This window comes from Esox lucius, chromosome 17 (genome assembly GCF_011004845.1).
Source record: "Esox lucius isolate fEsoLuc1 chromosome 17, fEsoLuc1.pri, whole genome shotgun sequence".
NCBI classification, from domain to species: domain Eukaryota; kingdom Metazoa; phylum Chordata; class Actinopteri; order Esociformes; family Esocidae; genus Esox; species Esox lucius.
The window spans coordinates 22,141,849-22,168,903 of record NC_047585.1 but is presented as its reverse complement, the minus strand read 5'-3'; the positions used below and the strand labels follow the sequence as shown (position 1 = coordinate 22,168,903).

Here is a 27,055-nt window from a genome sequence, read left to right as displayed (position 1 = left end):
GGCTGGTGGTGGTGGTGTAATGGTGTGGGGGATGTTTTCTTGGCACACTTTAGGCCCCTTAGTGCCAATTGGGCATCGTTTAAATGCCACGGCCAACCTGAGCATTGTTTCTGACCATGTCCATCCCTTTATGACCACCATGTACCCATCCTCTGATGGCTACTTCCAGCAGGATAATGTACCATGTCACAAAGCTCGAATCATTTCAAATTGGTTTCTTGAATATGACAATGAGTTCACTGTACTGAAATGGCCCCCACAGTCACCAGATCTCAACCCAATAGAGCATCTTTGGGATGTGGTGGAACGGGAGCTTCGTGCCCTGGATGTGCATCCCACAAATCTCCATCAACTGCAAGATGCTATCCTATAAATATGGGACAACATTTCTAAAGAACGCTTTCAGCACCTTGTTGAATTAATGCCACGTAGAATTACGGCAGTTCTGAAGGCGAAAGGGGGTCAAACACTGTATTAGTAGGGTGTTCCTAATAATCCTTTAGGTGAGTGTATGTACACAATGAGTAAGAAAATACACTAACAACTGACAATAGCTTGGGGGTTGAAGCTGTAAGGTGTACTTTCGGTTTTAGACATAATAAACTGATGCAGTGTCTGCCATGCGGTAATATAGAGAACAGTCTATGAACTGGGAGGCTGTAGTCTTTCACTGTATTCAGGGCCTTCCATTGACCCTGCTTGGTCCCGAGGCTTTGGGTGGGGGCAGAGAGCTGCATTAACATGGGATGCCCTCGAGGCCTAGACAGAGGTAACCGCGGCATGGTCGGCATTTTACAGGCTGTAGGAGGGACCGAGTGATCTGAGAAACAAATTTGGCATGACAATATTTGATTTTCTCTGAGGAATTATTTGACCCTTAAAGAAATGTAGGATTTCAGAAACTTTTGGAATATTGGAAAATGCTGTTACATAGTCCCCCTTTTTTTGGGCATCAAAGGTATTAGGATATATTATTATTATGTCCAAACCCAACACTTATGTTTAGTATTTGGTTGCGCATCCTTTGCCTGCAATTCCTGACTGAGTTGTCTTACTGCACCAATTGACCCCACCAGACACTCTCACATTTTTCTTGTAATGCTTTAAGGCAGATACTACAGCCATCTTCAGTTATTGTTTCTTTAGAGGTCTTTTTGTCTTAAGTTTCATCTACAGTAAAAGAAAGGTTTATTTATTGTAACAAACTCACTAGTTGTTGTGAGAGTGTGTTTTAATGATGTTCCAATCTGCTGTTTTCAATTTTCATTACGTTTTTGGCTATATCTATTAAAGTTTCTTTTTCAAATTGCCATGAAATAGGGGGACTATATAAAAACTACATAGCTAGAAATCTGTTACATACAGGACATTAATACTTTCAGACTATTTCAGTAATGAACAACAGTTAGATAAGACCATATCATTAACTAACCAATCCAAAGAACATGTTTTGCAACTCATTTATTTATTTATTTTTTACCTCCAACAGTATAGTTAGGTCATTTGATCTTTGGTAATTAAGTCATTAGGAAGCTCATGTAGTAAGAAAAAAACCCCCAGAGTAATTAGTTTTAAACAAAGTCAAGCCAACAAATTAAAGCCAATTAATGTGAGATAATCAAATTAGAATTTGCATGAACTTGGGGTGTGCTTGGGGAAAAGGACGGGAATGGATAATTATGTGCCTATTCAGTTTAAACATCAGACAAACAGAACCAAGCACTAGATCTACATTAAATTGTCATAGTTTTGGACCAGGAGCAATTATATGCAATAATATAAAAGACTGTTGTGATCTAACAGTGTTTTATAATTGTTAGGTTTTGCGTGGTCCTGAGGTCTAGGCTGCTGTCTCCACTGCCAATGTACTGCTGCAACATGGAACTTACTGCAACCAACCACTCTTCCAGAAAAGGTTCTGCTCTCTATTCATTTCAATAAATAAAGTAGCATAATATGGATATTCTGAATTCATCAAAATACACTAGGTGTCAGAATAACCTAGTGAGCGTTAGAACTGAAGGATGCCAGTTCTAATCCTCAAGGTGACAAACAGGTAAAAAACCTTGTCATCCTGTCCCTGATCAAGACAATCATGTTTTACAGTTTGTTTGAGCATACTCGGAGAGTAGAGTAAATATAGTAGTTTGTGAAGAGCAGCACCAAATAAGTGTCAACACCAAACTGTATAATAATACATGCTTAATTCAAGAACTACCTCACCCATCAGCTGGCTAACTGTGTTCCAGCTAGTTACAACTAAGCCAACGTGGATGTATCTGTGTTGTCCAAAGAATATTGTATTTATTTTAGCTACGTACAATTTCAACCACTACTTTGTCAGAGTGTTGCTGTTTCAGGTGCATGGTAAGCCATTTTTAACCATTTCCTCAGCAGTGGTATGTAGCTTTCCTTTTGGAGGTCGATGCTTGTTTGTGTCACACAGTAAAACAGGGGCATACTTTTGACGGTGGACAGCATGATCCCTTCAATATTGCAGACAGGTCCATTTGATCTCCGGAAAATAGCTAAAATCCCACGAACCATTGACCCAGGCCCCCACAATATGCAACACAGACCTACTCTCTCACAGCAAAACCATGATGATTATTTTTTGTAGCCAACTTAGCCTTTTCAATCAGATACCTATAAACATCTGAAAATATTATAAAATTAATTTCTAAAACAGTTATTTAACCAACCATCTCTGATACAACCAATTCAGAAACCAAATGTCTCGCATTAATATGAGACAGTCCAAACCTACTCTGAGACCTCAGGTCAGCCTGAGTCTCTAGCACGCAATGTTAAGAAAGCTTCCCTCATCTCAAGACACTTTAGGGTGACCTATAAATAGAATCTATATAATATTGCATACAACTGCACCAATGGCTCTATGCCTCAAACCGGCTTTGGAATAAAAGCCAGCACGGGCTACATTGTATTAACTTGAAGGACTAAAAATGCCAATTCCAGTTCCCAGAACTTGTCCCCAAACTGTGAAGGTACTGCCAATGATTTGGCCATGCCACCCTACTGGCCGCTCTTCCCCAATCGTGCCCTCTGATTGGCAAGTGACTGTGGGGCTATACAGTCTTTTTCAAAAAGAATCAATCGAAGTGCTGGGCGCACAAAAGCCGATAGACATGACCCAGAGAAAATCCACCAGGGCCCAGCAGCAGGGAGCAGCGGCAGGCTCCTGCATGACCTTCCTCTGGTCAGCCAAGCAGAGGAGCATGAAGAGGTTGACTTTGTAAAGTGTTGTCCACTGTAGCAGCTGCTCTGGTCTTCCGCCTGTGCTCTGAGGACCACCATCACCACCAAACATACGCAGGCTGACGCAGTGAACCCCTGCACACAGCACTGAGAGGAACATGCACAGACAGACCTGGACCAGGAGATACATTGGCGGGAGCCAGAAGGAGCCGAGCTCCTGCACATATGGTTGAAATGACATCCAGGGGGAGCTGATCTCCAAACATTACAAATATTTCTGAGACAACAATTGGAATGTCTGAGAAAGGAATCGAACCAGGGTCAAAACATTGAAGGGCAGAGAGAAGACCACAAGCGATGCTGATAAGCAGTCTACCTCCACATATTAGATTAGATTAAACGTTATCATTATTTAACAGTACATGTTCTGCCAGCATTGTTCTGCCCTTTAGTCTTTTGACATCGGTTCGATTCCCCTTTCAGACGTTTTAATTTTTGTCTCTCAGAAATATTTATCCACTCTGTACTTTTCAGCTGCCTCACAACAATATATATTCACTCTGTAATTCCCTGAATCTCATATTTGTTTAATAATAATTGTAATATGTGACCCTTTTATATTGTTCTAAAGAAACGAACCAGCTATGGAATGGTTGGAGTCATTGTTTTCGTTATAGGTAGGCTGTATAGCTATTAGCTAGCCATCTACAGTAATCTTTGTACTAGAGTACACTTTAGTTTCATTAATAAACATTCTGTGGCCCATGTTATTTCAGCAAAAATGTAATGGCTGTGATAAAAGTTGCATTTGGAGACTAGTTGCACAGCCAGCAACGTCTCCTTCACCGACAAGTTAAACAGGTTCTACACACGCTTCGACAGAGACAAAAGCCAGCCATACAGAGAACGCCATCTCCACAGCTCTACACTCTGCCCTGACCCACCTGGACAAAACCAACACATACAGCTCCAGAAAAAAATAAGAGACCACTGCACATTTTTCTTTCCTTTCCAAAAAAGTCGAAAAGGAAGGATTTGAGTGAGGAACAGAAGCGTTCTATTTGCAGTGTTCTTTTAATTTTAATCCTTCTGTTCCTCACACAAAAACCTTCCTTTTCCACTTTTTTGGAAAAAAAGAAAAAGATGCAGTGGTCTCTTAATTTTTTCCTGCGCAGTATATTGTTGTGCAACGGTAGAAAAGTACTGAGTGAATATTTCTGAGAGACAAAAATTGTCAAGTCTGAGGGGAGAATCAAACCAGGGTCAAAACACTGAAAGGCAGGGATAATCCCACAAGACCACATGGGCAACCGAACGTTTATTAACGGAACTCAAGTGTACTTTTGTACAAAAATTACTGTAGCTGGTTATCCATACAATAACAATTGAATCGCTAACCGCTACGCTATGTGAACTACAAGGAAATCGAATGCATCGGCTGAATCTCAAATCGCATACTACATACTACTACAAGTACGTACTTCACGGATGATGGTGAAGTACGTACTGTTTTGTATATAGTAAGCTAATATGCTAGTATTGGGACTGATTGGGACAAACTACATCATCAGAAAATTGTGTCTCGACATTAGATCATTTTGTCACGCATTAACATCAAGCCAAGTTTGAATATTTAGCTAGACACCATAAAACATTGTGTTAAACTGACTAACATTTCTTATTAAGCTTACTTCAAATAGCATCTATGAACTGTATGCCTTGTATTAGCCAGTAATAGGCCTACTAGTATCTAGTAACTTACTACTTGGAATAGTCATAAGAATTGAGCAATTGCTAGCGAGACTGAAGATGAACTTTACACTGCCAAAGCTATTTCATTTCATGGCACAACAACGCTTGTTTTTCTTTCATTCGTGAATGACATTGATACAATAACTGTCAATATATGTGACAATAACTGACTTTTTCATCAAGTGAAAAGACGCAAGAATCCTGGAAATCCCTTCTCTTTTATTGCCCCAGGGGTTGTGATCTAGCCAATATTAACCCAAGAAGCATGCACGGATGCGTACTTCGAAAATCCACCAGAAATAATACGTCAACAACTTTCTGTGAACAGTTTTATTTTAAGCTTCCTATAACATAACCACCAAAGGTTGTAGCCGGTTTTTGTCTATCCTGAACAAATCCTAAAGCATAATTTGCTTTGGCTGCCTTGAGTCTCAAACACAGGTACCCCTGTGTGAGAGTCTTCGTCTCTACACACTACGCTATTTAACAAGCAGTAATCAGTCAGTCAGTCAGTCACTCAGTAAAATACATTCTCTCTTTTTGGCCGGCTCAGATTACAAAAACAACTAAGAACACAAAGTGCAAGCATGCCAATACTTTTGCACACAATTGCAGATCAAAGTCCCACACATACAGTAACTTTGATAATGACTTGCAAACCTGTCTTGCAATTTTGACTTCAGTGAATAGCTGACCCAACCCTAGAGCAGTCTGGTTGGTGACACCTTTCACATTCACACAGGGCAGGAAAACACAACACGGCGATGAGAAGAGACAGATAAGAGAGGTTTGCAAAGAGATGTCAATGACAGGTAACGGCCGAATAGAAGAGCTGAAGGGATATGTATGTTTGGATGCCCCTCCTACCTTTGATAATGAACAAGCTTGATACGGAGACTGGGAGCGCGACAGAGGTCTCTAGTGTGTCAACAATATGAGGAATACTTCCATTTCGTTTCCTGTGGGTCACAGAGGAAAACAGTTACTGATACATTAGGAAATTCATGGTAATTTAGCCCATGTATTACTCTAGTCTCTCTGCAGTAAACACAGAGAGACAACACTGGGGTTATGCCAGCAATGTTCTGCGTTGTTCCACTGGTCTCCTGAGTCTGTGTGGTGAGTACAGGCAGCAATGCCTGGCTGGAAACTGGGATGTATGAACCACTGAAATAGAACTACTAATTCATTATACTGTACGTCTACGGGGTGATCAAAACAGATGGAAAAGTGCATTATATTCATATGGTCTCTTGGTCCCTCTGTCTGATGACATTTTCTCTAGTGACAGGATCTTATTAGCAGCCTAGCCAGACCTATGAATCAGTCAAACCATGTTACTTCGCACGTCTCACGAATCAGGCAGCTGCTGGATTGACTGGCAATCAGTCAGGCATTTTACAGGCCATATTCAATCAATTAAAGAGCCTCTCAGTGCTGAGCCTTGAAGGAGTCACTCTATGAGAGAAGTAAACCTCATGACCTGATATGTATATCCTTTTGACCCCGCCCCCCACATACAACCACAGTTACATGCATAAACACATATTTGAGTCAACAGATACTCTTAACTAGAACAACTAGCCTTAAGTGCCTTGCTTAAGGACACAAAAATATATTTACCTTGTTGACTCTGAGATTCCAAAAAGTGACCTTTCTGCTGTGGGCCCAACGCTAACCACTAGTTGTTCCATGTCCATCACATATAAAAAAGGGTGGTTTGGAGTTTCAATAATCATATGTAGCACATGGTCTTGTTTCTGTGGAATCCCTTATCTGCAAATTGCAGGTCTACTTATCTGGAAATTGCCTTACAGGCACCAAAACCTTTAAAACTTTATACTCAAGGTTGTGGTCCCAATTAGGCGAATCATAAGCTTAATAAATTACCTTTGTTTTTCAGAATTGTGTGTTTTTTGCATTTGTAAATTTTTGGTTGCTTTAACCTCGGTCTCAGACTGACTTTTTTGTATAAATAGATTACATAAAAGTACACATCACTCAGCACACACCACTGTTGACTTGCAATAGAAGTGTGTCAATACATATCTCAGTCTCCTCAATTACAGCAGTAATGATGCTCTTTATTTGCTTTATTCTTCTATCATGGCTTTACAGTACATTCAGAGATGAGAGGGGATGTCAGTTTTTGTCTCCCTGCGTTGGCCTACACAGAAACATTTCCTTGCTAGAATTATTGAATTGATTCTGTGGGCAGTAATTTCCATGTGCTTGGGATCTCATAAAGGAATGATTAGGTATCTCACAAAGTACTAGCAATTCTCACATATGAGTTAGGTCTGGAAATATTTGGACAGACACAATTATCAGAATTTTGGCTCTGTATGCCACCACAATGGATTAGAAAAAACAACAACCGAGATACAGCTGAAGTGCAGACTTTCAGCTTTAATTCAAGGGGCTGAACAAAAATATCTTCTGAAATGTTTAGGAATTGCAACCATTTTTATACACAGTCCCTCATGAAAATGCAACCATTTTCATTCACAGTCCCTTTCAGGGTCTCAAATGGTATCGGACAAATTAACACAATCATAAATAAAATGTAATTTTTTAACACTTTGTCGAGAATCCTTTGCAGGTAATGACTGCTTGAAGTCTGGAATGCATGGACATCACCAAACGCTGGGTTTCTCCTTTGTGACGCTTTGTCAGGCCCTTACCGCAGCAGTCTTCAGTTGTTGTTTGCTCATGGGTCTTTCTGCCTTAAGTTTTGTCTTCAGCATGTGAAATGCATGCTCGATCAGATTGAGATCAGGTGACTGACTCGGCCATTGCAGAATATTCCACTTTTTTGCCTTAAAAAACTCCTGGGTTGTTTTCGCAGTATGTTCGGGTCATTGTCCATCTGTAAAGTGAAGCTTAATTGATGAAAAAGTAATGAAGGATTTGCCCACATCTGACCATGAAACAGCTTTTGAGGCTGGTTAAGAAAGATGTTGACACCAGGAATTAGTCTGGTTTAGAAACCTGTTGACACCAGGGCCCAGTTTTTCAAAAGCTTTAATCCGGATAAAATTGATCCGGATTTAGTAATCCTTTTTTTTGCGATCCGTGATCACGTAATCCAGCTTACTTTTGAGGCAGTTTTTCAAAGCAACATCGGATTGGATCAATCTGATCCGGATAGGAACTTTTCAGGATCACCAAATCTGGATAACCAGTGCTCAAACAGGATAGGAAATCACAATGTAGAACTATAGATATGTAAAGAGCAACAAGTAGAATAGCCAGTGTGGGGTCAATATAAGTTCATTTATATTTGAAATGAATACACACACATTTAAAAAAAACTAAAAACAAGTAAAACCCCACCCCATCCTCTTCCAGCAGTCTGCTCATCTGAGACCTACAACACAAACACTCTACATTGAGGATATTAATAACAAGTTTCAAATATAGATGTATTGAATAAAAAGGGCACTTCAAGCCTTTCCTCTGAGATCCTGTGGTAACTACCACTGGCTCAACCAATGAGGATCCAGCTTCTTCCTCAGGAACAGAGCTTAGATCCAATATAAATACGCTCTCTGGATCAGCCTCAGGAGGAACTGGCAGATTCTCCTACTCCTCAATCCAAGACTCGCCATCCCCTACAACACCTTGAATACCATGGAGAGCTTGCGACTTCTCACCTCCAATGATGTCAAGGACCACATCTGTGTAATCTCCCCTCTTAAATGGCTTGTTGCCTGTTTGTGGGTTTTTGGCTTCAGCATGGTCCTTTGTTGCCCTGGCCTTAAGATTCTTCCACCGCAATTTGATTTGGTCTGTGGTCCTCCTCTGGCCAGACCCTATGGCATTCACATTTTCTGTGATTAAAGTCCAAACATCATTTTTTTTTTGTTGGTATCCTTAGCAGAATTAAAACTTCCAACTATTGTTCCATAATGGCACCGAGCACCCTCTAGTAGTGCATTGGTTTCAGCAGCAGTGAAGTTACAGCTTCTTGAGTCCATGGTTCCGTTGCTTTACTATAGTGAACATTGTAAATCAATTATAGGCCTTGGGTCCAATTGCCTCAATTGAACACAAGCCTATACCAATCAGTTGTAATAGGTGTGTTTGAAACGACCAACTACACAGCCATATAAATCAGCCTTCCTCAGAGGATTCACAGAGAGACAGTGAAATGGCAGGTGTTGTCCACCGCCACCACCACTTTGCCAGGAGAGGATACCGTCAAAGGGTGTATGTTGAACGTACCAAGCCACTGGAGCAATACACCACTGAGGAGCTGTATGTCCGGTTTCGCTTTGGGGAAAGCTGATATAGAGTACTTTGTGAACCTTCTCAGGCCAAAACTACACGCATCCTGAGGGAGAGCGCTCTATATAGAGACCTCCAAACCAACCGACCGGATGGCATAATATTAGGAGACAGTGCCTACCCACTCCTACCATGGCTGATGACTCCTTTTCTAACAGCAAATACACCGGCGCAGGCACGCTTCAACACTGCTCATTGCAGAGCAAGATGTGCAATTGAGCGTTTAAATGGAGTTCTTAATAGGTGCTTTGCATGCCTTATCTACCTGAGAGCGGAACCAAAGAAAGCATGCAACATAACCCTTGCCTGTATTGTCCTGCACAACATCGCTACTAAGCGCAATGTCCCTCTCTGTGCTGACAATGATGCACCTGAGCCCCTTGGAGACCCTAACCAACCTCCTGCATTCTGCCAGAACGAGCAAACAGGACGTGCAACAAGGGACGCAATAGTTAGACACTATTTCTGATTTGGATTTGTTTTGGATTTCAAAAATCGGTGATTGCCATTCTTTGCATTTTTTTGGTTATTCTGTAATCATTGAATGCATCACTAATAAATATTCTAAAAACGAAAATATTTTTGATTGTGATGAATATATATATATCAATTAGTGACAGAATAAAATGTATTGTTTTTGGTCAATTTTGACAGCTGTTTGGGGGATTATTTTATGAGGCCAAACTCTTTCTACTTTGCTGTAGGCCTATACTGAAAGGCTGAATACGTTAATGCCTACCTAATCACTGTAGCCTGACGGATGAACAAATAAAATTAAAACCTTATGAATAAATAGGATATCTTGTAAGATACTGCATGATCCAAATATAGTATTATTTGATACATTTTTAATGTTTTCATTACATTTTGGGCATGAAATCCACGCTGAATCCACCCTTCTGATGGGATCAGTTTAATCCAGATTTTTTGGATCAAAGTGATCCAAATCCTACAAAAAAGTTCTGAAAAACCCAAACTAAAGGTTTGATCCGGATCAAAACCAAGATTGGATTACGTGATCTAATCCGATTATGTAATCCGTTTTTTCTTTTGAAAAACCCATTTTCAAGATTTGATCCAAAACCGGGCCCAGGTATAAGGCTGCTTTAGAAAGCTGCTGACACCATGAATTAAGCTGTTTAAGAAAGCTGTTGACACCAGGTGTTAAGCTGTTTAAGAAAGCTGTTGACACCAGGTGTTAAGCTGTTTAAGAAAGCTGTTGACACCAGGTGTTAAACTGTTTAAGAAAGCTGTTGCCACCAGGGATTAGGCTGTTTAAGAAAGCTGTTGATGCCAGGGATTAGGCTGGTTTAGAAAACTGTTGCCAGCAGTTACTAGGCTGGTTTAGAAAGCTGCTGACACCAGGTACTAGGCTGGTTTAGAAAGCTGCTGACACCAGGTACTAGGCTGGTATAGGCAGTGGCTGGATAAAGCATAGACATTAATACACATGAAGTCGTTCCAGGTACAAAGGGGTCAGGGATCTTCCTGAAAACCTTTCACCTCACTCTAGAAGCAAACAAACACACAGTCTGAATGTGTCCTACACAAATCACATCACAATACATCGACAACTATTATACTACAAATGTCCAAATGAAACCAGATCAAAGTCCAGATCAAATGTATTGCACATCATGAGTGAGAAGTACATAGAGTGAAATACAATAAATATTATATATTGAAATTAAAACATTACATTTTTTATTTTAGAGTGAAACTGACAGGAAGTGTGAAACAGGAAAAAGTGGCAGATGGTCATCCATGTGTGTCTCAGTTCACACTGCCCAGGACTGACGGTCCGACAGAGGGAGTGTCCTGGTCCAGGGATCACCTAGGCAACTGATCAAAAAATGACAGTCATGCAGCCCTAAAATAATGTCTGAATGTGGGAGTGTGTCCAACACTGACCATATAAACCTCCAGGCTAGGAAAGCATTTTGGACCACTTCCTCCACGCAGTAAAGCTGGGTAATGGGCTCTGATAAGAAAATGCAAATAAGCTGACTGCTCCCCTGGTGGATGTACACCTGGAAATACAAATGAGCTAGACAGGTTTGCATGAATTTATCTAGTTTCTGAGCTGCATCAATATAATAAAATAGAGAGAAGGTATTGTGTGTTTGTGCATGTGTGTGTGTGTGTGTGTGTGAGAGTTAGAGTAAGAAAGAGAAAATAGAGTGAATAACAACATGTTTACACCAATATGTTGCCAGGTGGGTATAGTATTGTCTTGCATATTGAATACATTGGCAAATATCATAACTCTGTGTAAGACATTAGTGACAACCTCAGATGGCATAATATTATTAATTTGTATCTTTCAATCTATCATTCTGGAAATAAACTACATAAAATATATTCTTGCCTTCCATTTTCTGTTAACTTGATTAATAAACACAACCATGGCGACAGAAATTATTGAAAAAGATCTCAACTTTAATGATGTGCTGAGCAGATGTTTAAGCTCTGCGAGAGGACAAGATTGCAAATCAAAATATGAAATGGCAGATCACCTGGTCCCAAAGAGGAGGAAAGTGTATCAGAGCAAGAAGGAACGTCACTACCAAAGAATATGGTATCCACAGAGAGTAGACCAGAACAAAGAGAGATAGCTGGCTACATTGAGCTATCACAACAGATGCTTGGAATACTTACTGTAAACATATCACACAGTATTTTGAAGCTAATGACATAAATGGAGAAAAACATGTGCCAGTGTGATTGAGGCAGAAAAAAGCTAATGCTTTGCGGAAAAGGTTGAATGCCCCTAAAACAACCATCTAAGTGCAGTTTGGGAGACATTGCCAAAACAGTGCAATAGCATTAGGTGCTAAAACCAATACTTACAGCAGAAATGATCTGATATCCAAATGAAGCAAGATCTACTGCAACCTACGTACATAGCAGAGCTAAATAAGTTGTCAGCTGACTAACAGATGGACTGAATGATACAAATGTTCTCATTAGGATTGCAAATGATGCCTACTTATATAGAACCATCAATCCAATAGATTCCTGGACTGACAGTAAGCATGCAAGCACCGCTCAACTGCAAAAATGCCCAGTTATCAGCTGAATTCTTAGAGCTAACAACATGTATGGTGTTAATGGTCTTGTCTTTCTCTCCCACTGCATCACTCTCCTCCATGTACACACACACACACTCACACACAGAGCTTAACCAGCAAGCCTGCAAGAACACAAAGAGACAGTAGATAATCTAATTAAGCACAATGAAAACAGAGTTACTTACTCTTGGCATCAGTGTGTGAGCAGGGCGAGCAGAATGTAGAGTCCAGCACGGGATGAAGGGATCAGCACAGCTTTATAGAGCAGGACCCAGACAAAGGCTCGCTCTCTCCGACTCTCAACTGCTCTTAATGTCTCCTTCCCTTTCTTCTTCCTTCCTTTACACACCAGTCTTCAGCTATTGCTCAGCAACAACATTTCTTCCCCAGTTTCAGTCTACCGCTCTGACTCAGTCTTTGTGCTTTTACACTTGCTGTCAGGGCTGAGTCTTTACTGTCAGATGCTGCTGTGGAAAGCTCCCCTTTCTCTCGTCCACTCACACATACAGTATATTCCCTCTCTCATATGTTTATAAACCACTTGGACGGACTCCTTTGTCCCATTATCATGTCTCTTTCCCTTACTATACCAGTGGAGAGTCAATTCAAATTGTTATTCATTGGTTCACTTACCTTTTTTGATAAAGTAGAAATGTTCATGAGTGAGCAGTGTGTGTATGGAGTGGGCGGGACTCGTGATGTGAAATGCTAAAAAGAGCTACCTCAACAAGATATCAAATCACTCAGTCCCCATTATCTACCTCATCACTCTGAAAGGCTGTTGACTAACATTATAAAACCACTTCCACTCACATTATCTCAACCAGCTTATTTTCAATTTGACTCTGAGGCTGACCACTGAATATTGGTGAAATACCTACAATCTCAAGCATTGATAATGGATTCTGCAGAGAGAATGTCTTGCTAAATAGCATCACCTTCCATGTGGTACATGTCTACCAGGACCAGAAGAAAAAATTTGCCAGACTACCATTTCGTCCCACCTGCCCTGTCAGACTTCCAGATGTGATGCACCTTACAGAGGACTGTATTAAAGGAGCTCTCTTTCCTCGGTCAATGGCCCCTGGTGGTCCCCGGGGCATTGAAGGAGGGCTCCACCTGGATCTGCTAGGACCATCTGGCTTATGCTAAACAAAGGTGTAGTCTTCCAAGCCAGCCCAGAGCTACCTACAGTCCCTTGTTAGTGAACATGATGACTTTCACACCTGTATCAAAACTGTAGACCAACATTTTTTGGAATCAATGGATTCCCCTTGTTTCGCCCACAGGTGAATGTTTTCTAAACCAGCAGCATTGCACACTGCATCCAACTGCCCTGCTGCTAATCTAAGCAGTGTTGGTCCTCATCAATCCCTGGAAGGGATTCTCTGTAGTCACAAAAGACCCCACAGCACTCATCGTAAGAGTAGGCTGCTTGGCCTTAGTGTCCTGGCTACCTATCCACTCTCAAAGTGACCCAGATATTGCCAAGCCTGTAATAGAGTGGGTCCATGCCCCTCTAGGTAAAACCTGTCCCTTGCTTGCAGTTATAAACCATGGAGATAGTCTCCCCAATCCCACGAGAGTGCTGCTGCTCAGAAAGTGTATTTTTCCTGAGCGGGATAGGCAAAACAGACAGAGCTGTTCGCACAACCAAGTCCAATCCAGTTACGGATTGAGAATTCACTGGGAGAAGTTGAGGAGGCTAGAGAGGAGGAAATGGCTGCAACAGAGGGCAGCAAGCGTGCGACCCAAGGCCACCGTGACCTCACTACTGCTCTGCCCCAGGAGGGAGTGAGACAGTTTGGGGAAGATTGGAGAGGGCGCAGGGAGAACAACTGGCTGTGTGCATGACCTCCAAACAACATTGGTTCCCTGTCACATCGGTTTTGTTATCCAGTTTCACACCCTGCCACTCCTCATCATTGCTCCCTGTGTAACACTAGCCCAGTGTCTGCCCCCTGTGTAACACTAGCCCAGTGTCTGCTCCCTGGGTAACACTAGCACAGTGTCTGCTCCCTGTGTAACAATAGCACAGTGTCTGCTCCCTGTGTAACACTAGCCCAGTGTCTGCTCCCTGTGTAACACTAGCACAGTGTCTGCTCCCTGTGTAACACTAGCCCAGTGTCTGCTCCCTGTGAAACACTAGCCCAGTGTCTGCTCCCTGTGTAACACTAGCCCAGTGTCTGCTCCCTGTGTAACACTAGCACAGTGTCTGCTCCCTGTGTAACACTAGCACAGTGTCTGCTCCCTGTGTAACACTAGCACAGTGTCTGCTCCCTGTGTAACACTAGCCCAGTGCCTGCTCCCTGTGTAACACTAGCCCAGTGTCTGCTCCCTGTGTAACACTAGCCCAGTGTCTGCTCCCTGTGTAACACCAGCACAGTGTCTGCTCCCTGTGTAACACCAGCACAGTGTCTGCTCCCTGTGTAACACTAGCCCAGTGTCTGCTCCCTGTGTAACACTAGCCCAGTGTCTGCTCCCTGTGTAACACTAGCACAGTGTCTGCTCACTTTGTAACACTAGCAAAGTGTCTGCTCCCTGTGTAACACTAGCACAGTGTCTGCTCCCTGTGTAACACTAGCCCAGTGTCTGCTCCCTGTGTAACACTAGCCCAGTGTCTGCTCCCTGTGTAACACTAGCACAGTGTCTGCTCCCTGTGTAACACCAGCACAGTGTATGCTCCCTGTGTAACACTAGCACAGTGTCTGCTCCCTGTGTAACACTAGCACAGTGTCTGCTCCCTATGTAACACTAGCACAGTGTCTGCTCCCTGTGTACCACTAGCACAGTGTCTGCTCCCTGTGTAACACTAGCATAGTGTCTGCTCCCTGTGTAACACCAGCACAGTGTCTGCTCCCTGTGTAACACTAGCACAGTGTCTGCTCCCTGTGTAACACTAGCCCAGTGTCTGCTCCCTGTGTAACACTAGCCCAGTGTCTGCTCCCTGTGTAACACTAGCACAGTGTCTACTCCCTGTGTAACACTAGCCAAGTGTCTGCTCCCTGTGTAACACTAGCCAAGTGTCTGCTCCCTGTGTAACACTAGCACAGTGTCTGCTCCCTGTGTAACACTAGCCCAGTGTCTGCTCCCTGTGTAACACTAGCCCAGTGTCTGCTCCCTGTGTAACACTAGCCCAGTGTCTGCTCCCTGTGTAACACTAGCACAGTGTCTGCTCCCTGTGTAACACTAGCCAAGTGTCTGCTCCCTGTGTAACACTAGCCCAGTGTCTGCTCCCTGTGTAACACTAGCCCAGTGTCTGCTCCCTGTGTAACACTAGCCCAGTGTCTGCTCCCTGTGTAACACTAGCCCAGTGTCTGCTCCCTGTGTATCACTAGCACAGTGTCTGCTCCCTGTGTAACACTAGCACAGTGTCTGCCCCCTGTGTAACACCAGCACAGTGTCTGCTCCCTGTGTAACACTAGCCCAGTGTCTGCTCCCTGTGTAACACTAGCCAAGTGTCTGCTCCCTGTGTAACACTAGCCCACTGTCTGCTCCCTGTGTAACACTAGCCCAGTGTCTGCTCCCTGTGTAACACTAGCACAGTGTCTGCTCCCTGTGTAACACTAGCCCTGTGTCTGCTCCCTGTGTAACACTAGCCCAGTGTCTGCTCCCTGTGTAACACTAGCACAGTGTCTGCTCCCTGTGTAACACCAGCACAGTGTCTGCTCCCTGTGTAACACTAGCACAGTGTCTGCTCCCTGTGTAACACCAGCACAGTGTCTGCTGCCTGTGTAACACTAGCATAGTGTCTGCTCCCTGTGTAACACCAGCACAGTGTCTGCTCCCTGTGTAACACTAGCATAGTGTCTGCTCCCTGTGTAACACTAGCATAGTGTCTGCTCCCTGTGTAACACTAGCATAGTGTCTGCTCCCTGTGTAACACCAGCACAGAGTCTGCTCCCTGTGTTTCTCCTTGTTACTCTACACAGAACACGGTGCACACTGTATATCCCGATTACTCCTCTGACACGAACAGAGAGGGTGAAAGAACCGGAAAGCCATAGAACACCATGACAAAGTTAAAACCTTAGGCATGAAGGCTGCATTAGATACATGGATACATCCCGAATTGCTAGTTTCATTTTTCTTCTCTACCTGACCGGTGTAGGTGATATTGAACAGACGATTTTGCCTGAAAAAGAGGTGGACGAACAGGGAACAGCAAAAGTCACCATTCTTATTGTCTTTGGGGACAATGCACACAACCTCCCCAACTGTCTGAGTAGAGCACCACCTCGCGGAACGAAGGAGGTTAGTCACTTCTCCATTTCTATTTTCATATCAACTACTCTCAAAAACAACATGCCTGTGGGGAAGGGCACTAAATTACACAAATGTTCTTAACATAGACTTGCGTAACTCGGAGTGAAAAAGCGCTTCGATTTGAATGCTGTCTGGACTGATGAAAGACACTGCTTGGCTGAGAGACTTATAGCCCCGTCTCCTACTCTCAGACCTTGATAACTGGGCTGGATTCAGGTCATCTCATGCAACCACCAAGGAGCAGGAGGTTGCCTGTATGTTGCCAGTGTTCTAGTAAATCTGAGATTTCCTTGGCCTTTTGAAGGTGTCATTATAAAAGTGTTCGATAGATGCAAAAGGGAACTGCTCTGGTACACGCACTGACAAATGTCTTAAACAACAGACAACATTTCTCCTCCGGGGATATCGACCTAACTAAGACCAAGGCAGCCTGGAAGGGGGTATGAATCGCATGTGACATCTCAATCTGGGCCTCGGGCTGCAATCCTTATTCCAAAAGAAATGGAGGAGTCAAACCAGGCCATGGGCAGTAAGTATCCTAAATCCCTTTCATGAACAGCCCAGGCAGATATAAACCTAATGTATGGTGTTTGTATGCTGAATAGTTGGAAGACAAATGCTCTTTGGCCTGTTATAACGCTAATTAAAGGATTTAAGTAGAATACCTCATAATCCTCGAGTGTAAATTGTAGATTCTTTCATTTTCTCTTTCTTTCACTCCCTCACTATGTCAATCAGTTTTTATTTTCTCTCTGGCTTCTTCCATCTCCATACACTCCCTCTCCCTTTGTCTTTTACTAAGTGCCTTCAATCATCTGTGAAGGCAGCTATAGGTAGGGCTGTTGCAAGGAATCCTGGGCCCCCTCACATATAGACCAACAGTATATTATTACCATCATTGGGCCCTCCAGAAGCCATGGGCCCTGTGAATCATATAAAACTTTCCCCACGTTAGCTACGGCCCTGGCTATAGGGTATACTTTACATTTACAAACCGTCATCTCACCCATATTTCACTCAGTGCCGAGAGACTAATAATGCCAATGTGGGAGGAAGTACCTTTGTGTGTGTGAGACAAAGAAAGTGAGTGAGAGGGGCAACAGCTTACTCATTGACTGTAACCAGATTCTGAAGTTCCCTGGTAACTTAAGGTTCATCTACGTTTGGGAGCAAATGTTGCTGCTATAACGGCATTGGTATTCAATGCAACATTATATTGTTCACGCAGTGGCTGCAATGCATTACTGATCAAACTTGCTGATAAAAGGTCAGCGGAAGCAGTCTAGATAAATAGTGAGATATGACCTTTTCTTTTACAGTCAATTCTGACAAAAACATAAACATTTTAAAATATATGCAGCAATTTTCATCATTTAGCATCCCTTATCCAAAACCTCTTATATTTTTCAAACTCCACCCCCATGGGAATCAAACCCACAAAGCTGGCATTTTTGCGATACCTTTAGCATGCCCCTAAAAAACACTGGAAAACAGGCATGTAAGGCCAGCTTGGAAAGAGTAACTTAATCTGAATAAGTATCTGACTGGCCTGTCCTGCGGGTGTGGCTTTGTGACTCATTCTTCCCAGTCTGTTGACACTAGTTCTATTAACATGGTTGATCGCACAACAAATTGAACCCTGGCCTGACACAGGTGATCCTTTGTTCTTGTGCGTCAGTGTTCTGTTTTGCTCTGCTCTCCACTAGTCTTGGTCTGAGGGAGCTCCACTCAGATGCATTTCTCAGATGCTTTTAACTCTGCTGACAAGGTGACTAATTAGCGGATTATAATCCTTAAATGGACAACCAATGACCTCAGCAGTTACTCCAGGTAGACCTTGGTGGAATTAGAAGTGCACTGAACACCAACAGCAAACAGCAATGACAACCAAACACTAATCTAGACATCAATATACAAACCCGATTCCAAAAAAGTTGGGACCCAAAAAAGGGATTCCCATAAACCAGACCAGCTTTCCCATTTCTATTTGTTTTTTCTGCTTTGTGTATTTCTTAGGTGTTAACATTATGGGAGTAGCCTAAAGGCCAAACACTCATTTGTTTCCCAGCATGGATCGACATATGAATAATCATGTTGTTATTTCTCAGATAACAGAATTTGTGCTGTCTTTACGTAGATAATATATTGAAACAATTACAAACCCAATTCCAAAAAAGTTGGGACACTGTACAAATTGTGAGTAAAAAAGGAATGGAATAATTTACAAATCTCCTAAACTTATATTTAATTCACAATAGAATATAGATAACATATTGAATGTTGAAAGTGAGACACTTTGTAATGTCATGCCAAATATTGGCTCATTTTGGATTTCATGAGAGCTACACATTCCAAAAAAGTTGGGACAGGTAGCAATAAGAGGCCGGAAAAGTTAAATGTACAGATAAGGAACAGCTGGAGGACCAATTTGCCATTTATTATGTCAATTGGAAACATGATTGGGTATAAAAAGAGCCTCTCAGAGTGGCAGTGTCTCTCAGAAGTCAAGATGGGCAGAGGATCACCAATTCCCCCAATGCTGCGGCGAGAAATAGTGGAGCAATATCAGAAAGGAGTTTCTCAGAGAAAAACTGCAAAAATCATCTGCAGTGCATAATATTATCCAAAGATTCAGAGAATCTGGAACAATCTCTGTGCATAAGGGTCAAGGCCGGAAAACCATACTGGATGCCCGTGATCTTCGGGCCCTCAGACAGCACTGCATCACATACAGGAATGATACTGTAATGGAAATCACAACATGGGCTCAGGAATACTTCCAGAAAACATTGTCGGTGAACACAATCCACTGTGCCATTCGCCGTTGCCGGCTAAAACTCTATAGGTCAAAAAAGAAGCCGTATCTAAACAGGATCCAGAAGCGCAGGCGTTTTCATTTAAAATGGACTGTGGCAAAGTGGAAAAGTGTTCTGTGGTCAGACTAATAAAAATTTGAAGTTCATTTTGGAAAACTGGGACGCCATGTCATCCGGACTAAAGAGGACAAGGACAACCCAAGTTGTTATCAGCGCTCAGTTCAGAAGCCTGCATCTCTGATGGTATGGGGTTGCATGAGTGCGTGTGGCATGGGCAGCCTACACATCTGGAAAGGCACCATCAATGCTGACAGTTATATCCAAGTTCTAGAACAACATATGCTCCCATCCAGACATCGTCTCTTTTAGGGAAGACCTTGCATTTTCCAACATGACAATGCCAGACGTCATGGCTGCATAGAAGAAGGATCCGGGTACTGAAATGGCCAGCCCGCAGTCCAGATCTTTCACCCATAGAAAACATTTTCCATAAAGAGGAAGGTGCAACAAAGAAGACCTAAGACAGTTGAGCAACTAGAAGCCTGTATTAGACAAGATTGGGACATCAATCCTATTCATAAACTAGAGTAACTTGTCTCCTCAGTCCCCAGACGTTTGAAGTGGGGATGCCACACAGTGGTAAACATGGCCTTGTCCCAACTTTTTTGAGATGTGTTGATGCCATGAAATTTAAAATCAACTTATGTTTGCCTTAAAGTGATACATTTTCTCAGTTTCAACATTTGATATGTCATCTATGTTGTATTCTGAATAAAACATTGCATTCTGTTTTTATTCACAACTGTACAGTGTCCCAACTTTTTTGGAATCGGGTTTGAACCATCAGGAGAAAGCTACAGAGTAACATAAAATAATTGAGTTGGATAAATGAGATATGAGGTAACAAATGAGGTATTATCATGTAAAATGCACCAAAAACATGATTTTGTATAAAAAAAAAAGAAAGAACTGTGAATATTTTAACTGTATTATTCCACTAACAAGTGAGTAGATACAATATGCTTCAAAATGCGCCAAACCCAACTAGAGCTATCTGACATATGCATTAGGTACAACCTCTTTTTCTTCAGTCAGGAGGATGTGCCATCCATGATTCCCCCCAAAAATTCAAATTTTGATTCGTCAGACCACAGGACAGTTTTTCACTTCGGCTCAGTGCCTCTTAAATGAGCTCCGGCCCAGAGAAGGCGGCGGCATTTCAAGATTTTCTTTATATATGGTTTCTTCTCTGCACCGTAGAGTTTGTGTTTGCAGACAAAGGTTGTCGGAAGTGTTCCTGCACCCATGCAGTGATTTCCACTACAGAATCGTGTCTGTTTTAATGCACTGACACCTGAGGGTCCGAAGACCATGGGCATCCAATATTGGTTATCAGCCATGTCCCCTGCATTAGGGTTGCACGATTTTGGAAATAACTGACATTTTTGTTTTCCTGCAATATATATTGCGATATGAAAAAATATAGGATGTCTTCACCAGATTACTTGAAAAGCACTATTTGAGAATAATTAATTATTCTAGAATGATTGGGGTGATTTTGAACAGAACTGCATCTTCATGAAAAAAATAAAAAATTAAACTGAAAATGACATTTTACCTTTTGACTATTTTGGGTATTTAAATGTATTATATTAATTAATACACTGTTAAATTCACCATGATTCTATGGTATTCATGTAATACTCTTCTATCAATTCAGGCTAAAGTCAATGATCTAACGTTAAGACTTTAATAATGCATGTTGCTTACCCTAAAATAAAAGGGGCTTATTTGTGAAGAGGTGTGGTGTGGTGTCTATAAGGGATCCAGGAGATTACAGGAGGCTTTATCTCAATACTCCAAACAGGTTAAAACAGAGAATTCTCAACGGAGGAGGTTTCATTATCAGAATAGGGAATTAATGTGAATGACAAAATCATAACAAAAAGTAATTTAACATTTTATTACATTTATTACAAATTAAATTACAAACCTCCTTTTAATTTAAACCATTTGAAAAATGAAAAACAGCAGCTATACACCAATCCTGAGTGGTTTACAAAAACAAAATACAGTGTTTATAAAACAATTCATTTGTAATAATAAAAAAACTAACTAATAAATACCAATGCACTTAACATGAATAACAAATATCAACACAGAACTATTGTATTTCACAGACTTTTGTTTTTAAAATCAACAGTGCCCAACAGTGCCAAAGGAAAACAGCGTTGATCATCATGGCTAGACAAATGCGGATTAAATTTAACTTTTCAACTGTATACAATCTGGTTTCTTTCTAAACAGTGTACCTAGTAAAATAAATAAATGTATTTCTCACAACTGTTGAATAATATAGTAAATCTATATTCTATTCAAATACAATAACTTGACTTTAAATTGCTCACTCAAAATTGAAGGATTTTCCTCTTTGTCTCTTAAAGGTGTTAGCAGGTAGTTGTTTAATTCTGCTTCCACAGCATCATTGTGGGTCAGATAGGAATCACTCTTTGCTGTAGCTCCACTCTGTTTAAAGAAACATCCCAAGGACTTCTTGGCTTTCTTTTCCTGGGACGTATCAGCAACTTCAGGCTCCCCTTCAGTGCTGTTGCTTGACATCTCCTCCTGGCATTCCATCATTTCTGATGCCACTCTGGCCTTGACTTGGGGCTTGTTGTCTTAACTAATGAAGTCCATCTTGAACCGGGGGTCCAAACAAGAAGCTGCATCTAGCAGCTCCTGAGTAGCTCCATCTCTATATTTCTCGTTGATGTAGTGCAACATCTAAGTTTTCAAGGTCTCGGTCAAGTCTGTGTCTCCCTCTTGTATTAGCAGCATTGAAGTGTTGAAGAGGTGAAGAACGGGCTTCACATATGAGACACTAAAATGGTCTTCTTCTGAGAGTGCATCTGTGAAGTCCAACAGTGGGCCCGATGACTTACTGACAGATTCCAGGACATCCATATCTAGCCACGTTAGAATTAGATGCCGTGTCTTCCTGTCCTCTGACAGGACCTGAGTTATTGCCTTCTGCTGCTCTAGTATCCTGCTGATCATCTTCTGTCTGGAACCCCATCTTGTTTGGCATTCTGGTATGAGGGAATGTGAAGGTAGATTGAGTTCCTTCTGGGCTCTTTCAAGAGCACTTCTGGCCTTCCAGCTGTGAGAGAAGTGACCCGCAAGCTTCTTGCAGACACCTGCAGCACGGTCAATGCGTCTATCCTTTTTCACTATTTTTTAAGGGAAAAAACTAAGACAAAATAAAGTACTTATTATTATACACATTTAATACATTCACTTTAATAAATGATTTATAAAAATAAATAGCTTGTTTTGCAAATGATTACACAATTAGTTATTTAGAGTTTCAGCATGCTTTCTTCATGTTTTAAAGACCTATAATAAAACATATTCATTCTCATTCAGCACTAACTATTTGACTTAATGATAGCCCAAAATATAGGGGCATTTAATTCCATTGTTTGTTATTGTAAACAAATGCAACATTTAAACATAAAAAACAGAGATATATAGATATGAAACATTAATGCCATAGGATATCAGCCCTGCCATTCAGAGCTTTGGCTATCAACCTGACAGTCTGTATCCTTCATTTTTCCCCAGCCCCATCCTCTACAATAAAAATATATATTGTTATAGTTCAGAACAGGTTGCTAGGTGATAATATGTAACCGTAATAGTATAGCAATAGCAACAGTAGTAAAATAGAATGCGCAATTGGGCATAACTTACCAACTGCAAGATGCAGTCTGTGGCCAAAGCACTGCAATCTGGTCCACTTGTTCAGGGCGGCAGCCTTCACCATGTTCACGGTTTTGTGTGTTGTTTTACAGACTAGACGACTCTCATCTAGGCCCCAATCAGCTAAAGCTTCTCTCATCCCTGTTGCGTTGTTCTCACTTGTATGATCCTCTGGGAAACAACAACTTTTCAGGTGGAAGTCCTCATTGATAAAGTGTACGGTCAGACTTATGTAGGGCTCCGTTGTCCGGCTGGACCACAAGTCCGTTGTTGCTGTATAATATTCCACTTGTGACAGCTCTGTTTCAACTTGTGCCTTGCATTTCCCATACAGCTCTGGGATGGCAACTTGAGAAAAATAGTTGCATGGTGGCATTACATACTGCTTGTCAAGGGACCGGATCATGTTTTTAAAACCCTCTTTGGTTTTATATGTTTACCTTACTAAATAGCACGTTCTGCGATGTGACTATTGCGGATGCTTACATTGCAAAATCGATGCTGAAACGATATATCATGCAGTCCTACCCTGCATAGAGAGATTTCTCTTTATTCTCTGAATCTTCTAATGATATTATGTACCATAGATGATGAGATCCTCAAAAGCTGTTTGCTGAACAGGTGTGGGCAATTCCTTTGTTATTTCTTCATCAACTGAGCAGGTGAAAGGTCTGGAGTTGATGTCTCATAATCCCAAGCACACCACATCATCTCTAAATCATGGTGGAGGCAGTGTGATGCATGGGCATGCATGGCATCCTATGGCACTGGGTCACTAGTGTTTCTTGATGATGTGACAGAAGACAGAAGCATGAATTCTGAAGTGTAAAGGGATATATTGTCTGCTCAGATTCAGCCAAATTCAGCAAAGTTGATTGGATGGCGCTTCACTTTACAGATGCACAATGGCCCAAAACATACTGCAAATGCAGCCCAAGACTTTCTTAAGGCAAAGAAGTGGAATATTCCACAATGGCAGAGTCAATATCCTGATCTCAACACGATCGAGCATGCATTTCACTTGCTGAAGACAAAACTTAAGGCAGAAATACCCACGAACATACAAACAACTGAAGACAGCTGCAGTAAAGGCCTGGCAAAGCATCACAAAGGAGGAAACCCAGTGTTTGGTGATTTCCATGCATTCCAGACATCAAGCAGTCATTGCCTGCAAAGGATTCTCGACCAAGTATTAAAAATAACATTTTATTTATGTTTGTGTTAATTTGTCCAATTACATTTGAGCACCTGAAATAAGGGGACTGTGTATGAAAATGGTTGCAAATCCTAAACATTTCATATGATATTTTTGTTCAACCCCTTTAATTAAACATGAAAGTCTGCATCTCGGCTCTTTTATTTCAAATCCATTGCGGTGGCAGACAGAGCCAAAATTATGAAAATTGTGTCAGTGTCCAAATAATTCTAATCTATCCTGAACAAATCCTAATGCCTAATTTGTTTGGTTCGTGGCGAGGATCGAACCCCAGTTGCCAGTCAGTCACTCACTTACTCAGTCAGTAAAATCATTCGCTTATCTTAGCTGGCTCCAATTACGCGGCCGGCAAAAACAACTATTATTCAAATGATTGAGAAGGTTTGGGGCAAAGGTCAATTTATTTTTGTCAATCCACAATATGCTGTTATCGTTAGTTACTGGCTGAACATGGAGTGGTTGGACATGTGCATCACACAGCCAGACAGGGGCAACATGCTAGAAATTAATTGCCAGAAATTGTGTTAGGTCAGCGTTTTAAAGCCAATAAGAACATAACAGGAGTGACCTCATTTCCTTGTTTTCCATTAACATTTAAAAAAATGCTTTTATCCACAGTGACTTGTGACTTTGAATGAGTTCATACATTTTCATATTTCTCTTTGAGCACCCAAGGGAATGAAGTCCAAATCCCTGGCTTTGTAAATGCTATGTTCTACTAACTGAGCTACATGTGACCCCACAATGTAGCATTCATTAGATGGTACCTGGGAGCCTGCAGTGTCTTATACTTGTTTATGACAGATTATGAGACATGAAAACAGCATTCACCTTCAGATTTATTTTGCATGAATGCCCAGCAAGCTACCGGCAGCTTGTGATCAACCAGTAGCAGTCCCTGAACAAGACTATTCAATTCATATTTTCTCTGCTGTCCTAATGGGCCCTAGAAGTACTTGCATAGTGAGTAGTTAGAAGCCTAAGCACTCTTATTAGTAATTGCGTTAGCGAGCGAATTCCGTCCCCCTCGTCCTTCTGGGTCATTAGTGAGGCCAAAAGTAAGACACAGTGACACAGGTGCCCAAATCCAAAGATGTTGTCTCAGGGGCAGTGTTCGTTTTGGAGAGCAGCCATTAAGGAGGAGCTCAGGCATTAAGGAGGAGCTCAGGAGTGGAGACATCCTGGTAATTAGATGTTCCTTAAGCTCCCCCTCCTTATCTCAGACAAGCATTCATAACTGAAGTAGCCTGAATGGGAGCAGAGCTCTAGTAGAAGCAGTTAGAAGGGAACCCTATTGGGCTTACTGACACAAAAAGGCACACACTAGAGCATGCACACACACACATGACATATGAAGACACACACAAACACTCTCTTGCTTTCATAAACAGAAAACCAAGGTCACATGTCCTAATAACTATTGCACTCACCCCTGTCATCGTGAAATGCCTTGAGGCTTGTCATGGCCCACAACAAAAGGCACATTGTCAGGATCACTGGACCCACTACAATTTGAGTATGCCACTTCCTTTGAAATGGAACACATCTAGCGTAGAGGAACATCTGAGAATACTGTTCATATACTATAGTTCAGCATTCAATACTATTTTTCCCTCCAATTCAGTCACCAAGCTCAGAGCACTTGGCCTGGACACTACCCTGTGCAACTGGATACTAGACTTTCTGACGGGCAGATCTTAAGTTGTTAGGACCTGCAACGACACCTCCTCACAGATTCTTAACACTGGGGCTCCCCAGGGGTGTGTCGTCAGCCCTCTTCTTTACACCTAATTTGCACATAACTGTGTGACTCTGCACACCAACCCCAACTCCATCATCATGTGATTATAGCAAAAAATTGGGAGTCACCCTACTGGAAGGAGATATGCAAACTGACATTCTCTCCCTCAAAGTCAGTAAAACAAAGAAGATGTTTGTGAATTTAGGAAGAAGAGGAAGTAAAACACCATAATCTATATCAACAGGGCTGCAATAGAGAAAATCTGCAGTTTTAAGTTTCTCAGTAATCACGTCTGAAGTAATGGTACATCAACACCACCAACAGTACTGCATAGATGACAAAAGAATTTGGAATGCCGGCCCGTGTCCTCGCCAAACTCTACAGCTTCACTATCATAACTGGAGCTGTTCACAACCATCCATGTCATCAATCTGAAACCATCCAGTATCAAGGACCCTTCTCCCCCTGTCATGTGCTGTTCATTTGGGAAATAAGAAATATGTTTCATGGTGGAGGTAAAAATGTAATATCAGTAAAAAAAAAAAAAAAAAGCATGCAAAATGTTTGCTCATGTGACAAGAGATTACTTCCCATTAGTCCGACAAGTCGTGTGCATTTCCTAGCCCACTCGGTGTATACAAAGAGTGTTTTGAATGTTAGCTACCATGCAGTAAGCTAATGCAACAGTCTCTCAATTGGTTGCCCTGAATTTAGCTGCTGTTAACAAATATCAATATGAGAATGTTGTGATGAATAACTTAGTACATAGAGGATGTCAATAACACAGGAATCCAAACATATTTCTGATGTGACCTCCATTAAGCTTTATTTTTTTAGACTGTAACTAGGCATAATCTGTGTCCGCACAACTGGCCCATTAAATTATACATAACCTCATAATTGATTAAAGGGTGAGAGAAGCATT

The 27,055-nt window shown here is 41.7% G+C and overlaps 1 protein-coding gene across 17 annotated transcripts in view; it reads right to left on the bottom strand.

Moving 5' to 3' along the window:
* The window catches only part of si:dkey-166d12.2 (rap1 GTPase-activating protein 1), an 88,256-nt gene that overhangs the window by 32,359 nt on the left and 28,842 nt on the right, over positions 1 to 27,055 (bottom strand). For 5 of the 17 annotated variants that reach the window (XR_004574640.1, XM_034287256.1, XM_034287257.1 and 2 more), the window contains exons 1-2: positions 11,170 to 11,336; positions 5,836 to 5,927 (exon numbers count right to left, since the gene is read on the bottom strand). The exons of 4 other annotated variants lie outside the window; for them this stretch is intronic. Coding sequence is in view for 6 of the 13 variants with exons in the window: in XM_034287256.1 (XP_034143147.1) it covers positions 5,836 to 5,927; positions 11,170 to 11,321 (244 nt within the window). In the remaining 7 variants the exon portion in view is untranslated. Of the gene's footprint in view, positions 1 to 5,835; positions 5,928 to 6,591; positions 6,663 to 11,169; positions 11,337 to 12,514; positions 12,910 to 27,055 lie in introns of those variants that run through there. 8 more of the 17 variants (XM_013138355.4, XM_013138354.4, XM_034287260.1 and 5 more) reach the window with 5 other exon arrangements.